At 56.2% G+C, this 2353-nt stretch overlaps 1 protein-coding gene across 1 annotated transcript in view; it reads right to left on the minus strand.

Moving 5' to 3' along the window:
- Nucleotides 1-2353, minus strand: part of ZC3H4 (zinc finger CCCH-type containing 4) — a 36899-nt gene that overhangs the window by 8968 nt on the left and 25578 nt on the right. Inside the window, exon 11 of the mRNA XM_006772041.2 lies at nt 9-107. Coding sequence (XP_006772104.1) covers nt 9-107 — 99 coding nt within the window. The remainder of the gene's footprint in view (nt 1-8; nt 108-2353) is intronic.

Raw genomic sequence — 2353 nt, forward strand, 5'->3', positions numbered from 1 at the left:
AGGCCCACACCGGGGGGTGGTTTGGGCAGGGGGTTGATGCCCTGCTTCTTTAGTTCCTCAACTTCCTTCTCGTCCTCAGCGCCTGCTTCCGCATCGTCAGCCAACATCTGCGGGTGAAGGATAAAAGGGGGTGCAGTCAGGACAGGTGTCAGGTGCAGGGACCCCTCCAGGGTTGAGAGCTAGATTTACTGAGGAACACGGAATCCCAGGGACCCTGAGGAAGCCTTACAGCGTAAGGCCAATGACCACGAAGTCTCTAGCACATAAACCGCCCCCTCACCGCTGCTGGTCCCGTGACCAGTGGGCAGGGGAGCCACTCCTGTCCCGCAGCAAAATACAATACAACACGTGCAATTCCACCCGTTTAAAGTGTACATTTCAGTGGCATTAAGTACCTTCATGAAGTTGTCCATTCATCAGCTGTCTAGTCCTAGAACTTTCCATCACCCAAAAAGAAGCCCCTTACCCACAGCAATCACTCCCCACTCCCCTCCTCCCCAGTCCGTGGCAGCCACTAATCTGCTCTCTGTCTCTAGAGATTTCCTGATTCTGGACATTTTATAGAAATGAAATCCTATAATTCGGGGTCTTCTGGGACTGGCTTCTTCAACTCAGCATGAATTTTTAGTCAGTGTGCAGCGTGAGTCATGTATATGGCTGGCTGATGGGCCACCATCCTATTTGGATTTTAAAAGCCTCTCACTGCACTTGCCATCAAATCCCCACGGGGCCTGGCGGCAAGACTGGGTGCTGGGGAGGCAGCTTCATTTCCTTCCCTGGTGCCCCCGACTCAACCCTAGCGCCCGGCCCCGTGGCAGTCTGCTGACAGCCAAGCTGCCCTGCGGGCCGCCCTGGACCAGGCCCCTCCCCGGGCATTTGCGTTTCCCTCTATTCCCATGTGTCCCCGTGTCCCCATGGATGGTCTTATTAAAGGTCAACAGTGACTATCCGGGTCCCTGCATTCACTCTGGAACATCCTTAGCTCCCTTCCAAGCTCTGCCCAAGCTCGGCAAGATCACGTTTCACTGCATCCCTGTGTATTCCTGGCTCGGCACAGGCTGTCAGCTCCACGAAGGCAGGACTGTTCCACGCCCTGAGGGACCCAGGGCCCACAGAGGCCTGGCGGGCAGACAATGTCAGAGTCTGGATTTGAGCAGCCTGTCCCCCCAGTGAGGGTCCTGTGCAGCAGGACAGCAGGCCTGACCGCTCTCCTTGGAAGGCCTTGCAGTGCTGGCCTTCGGCTGGTGTCTGGGAACCTGACGGGTAAGAGGGCTTCCTGTGCCTGACCTCCCTGTGCTCCCTGCCAGACACCCCCTTCCCTCTGCGAGTCTGGAATCTGGCACATGCCAGGCAGAGGCTGCATACATTACCAGCCCCCAATAAAGATCCTGTGCACCGAGCCCTAATGTGCCTCCACCCAGGGATAGCGGGGATGCAGGACCCCTTGGCAGCTGCCAGGCAGTTCTTGGCTTTTCTCTCCCCTTACGATCAACAACGGTATCTGGGCCCTTGGCTTCAAGGGGGATGGAAAACTGATCAGTGGAAAACATCTGTCCCTTCAAGTCCTGCTACTCAAGGTGTGGCCTGTGTGTGGACCAGCAGCACAGGGGACCCACCGAATCAGAGCCACACGTTAACACGCCCCCTGAAGCGTGGGACACACTGCCCACGACCAGCCATGCTGGGGAGCGCCCAGGACCGTGGGGGCCGGGGCCTGTCCGCTTCACTGCCCCCGGTTCTGCTCACTTCCCTTCCTCCCAACGAGTGGCCCCTTTCAGTTCCTCCACCGTGAGTGCAACCGCTGCTCGTGCTGTGTGCCCTGCCTGCCACTCACCGAGGGCTGACATAGTGTCAACTCCCCTGGCCTCCTGAGTGTCAGCCGCGGGAGGGCCTCTGGGCTCCCGGCACATTGTATCCAATGCCCGATCCTGCCCCTCATCACTGTCTCCCCAGTGCCCAGGGCAGTGCCTGCAGCAACTAGGCACTGCCACACGTTTGGATGATCAAGGAAAACACATCATGGGAGCAGTGGGGGAGGCAGGGTGCAGGTGTAATAGAGTCAAGGCTTTGCCTGGACAGCTTTGCAGTTTGGTGTTGCTCTCTGATGGGTCTTAAAGTGATAAAGTGATAAAGTGATAAAGTGATAAAGGTGTTAGGGCAAAAAATATTTAACAGTTGAATCTGGCAGAGGGAATTCTTTGTGTTATTCTTGCCAACTGTTCCCACATAAAAGTCATTGCCAACCCCAAAGGCAGGCATGCTTCCAAATGATAGTGGACAGCGAAATCAGTGTCTGGACAGACAGAAGTGTCACTGAGAAATGGGAAATAAAGCAGGGCTAGAGCAGACGTTT

This window comes from Myotis davidii, unplaced genomic scaffold, assembly GCF_000327345.1.
Source record: "Myotis davidii unplaced genomic scaffold, ASM32734v1 scaffold566, whole genome shotgun sequence".
NCBI lineage: Eukaryota > Metazoa > Chordata > Mammalia > Chiroptera > Vespertilionidae > Myotis > Myotis davidii.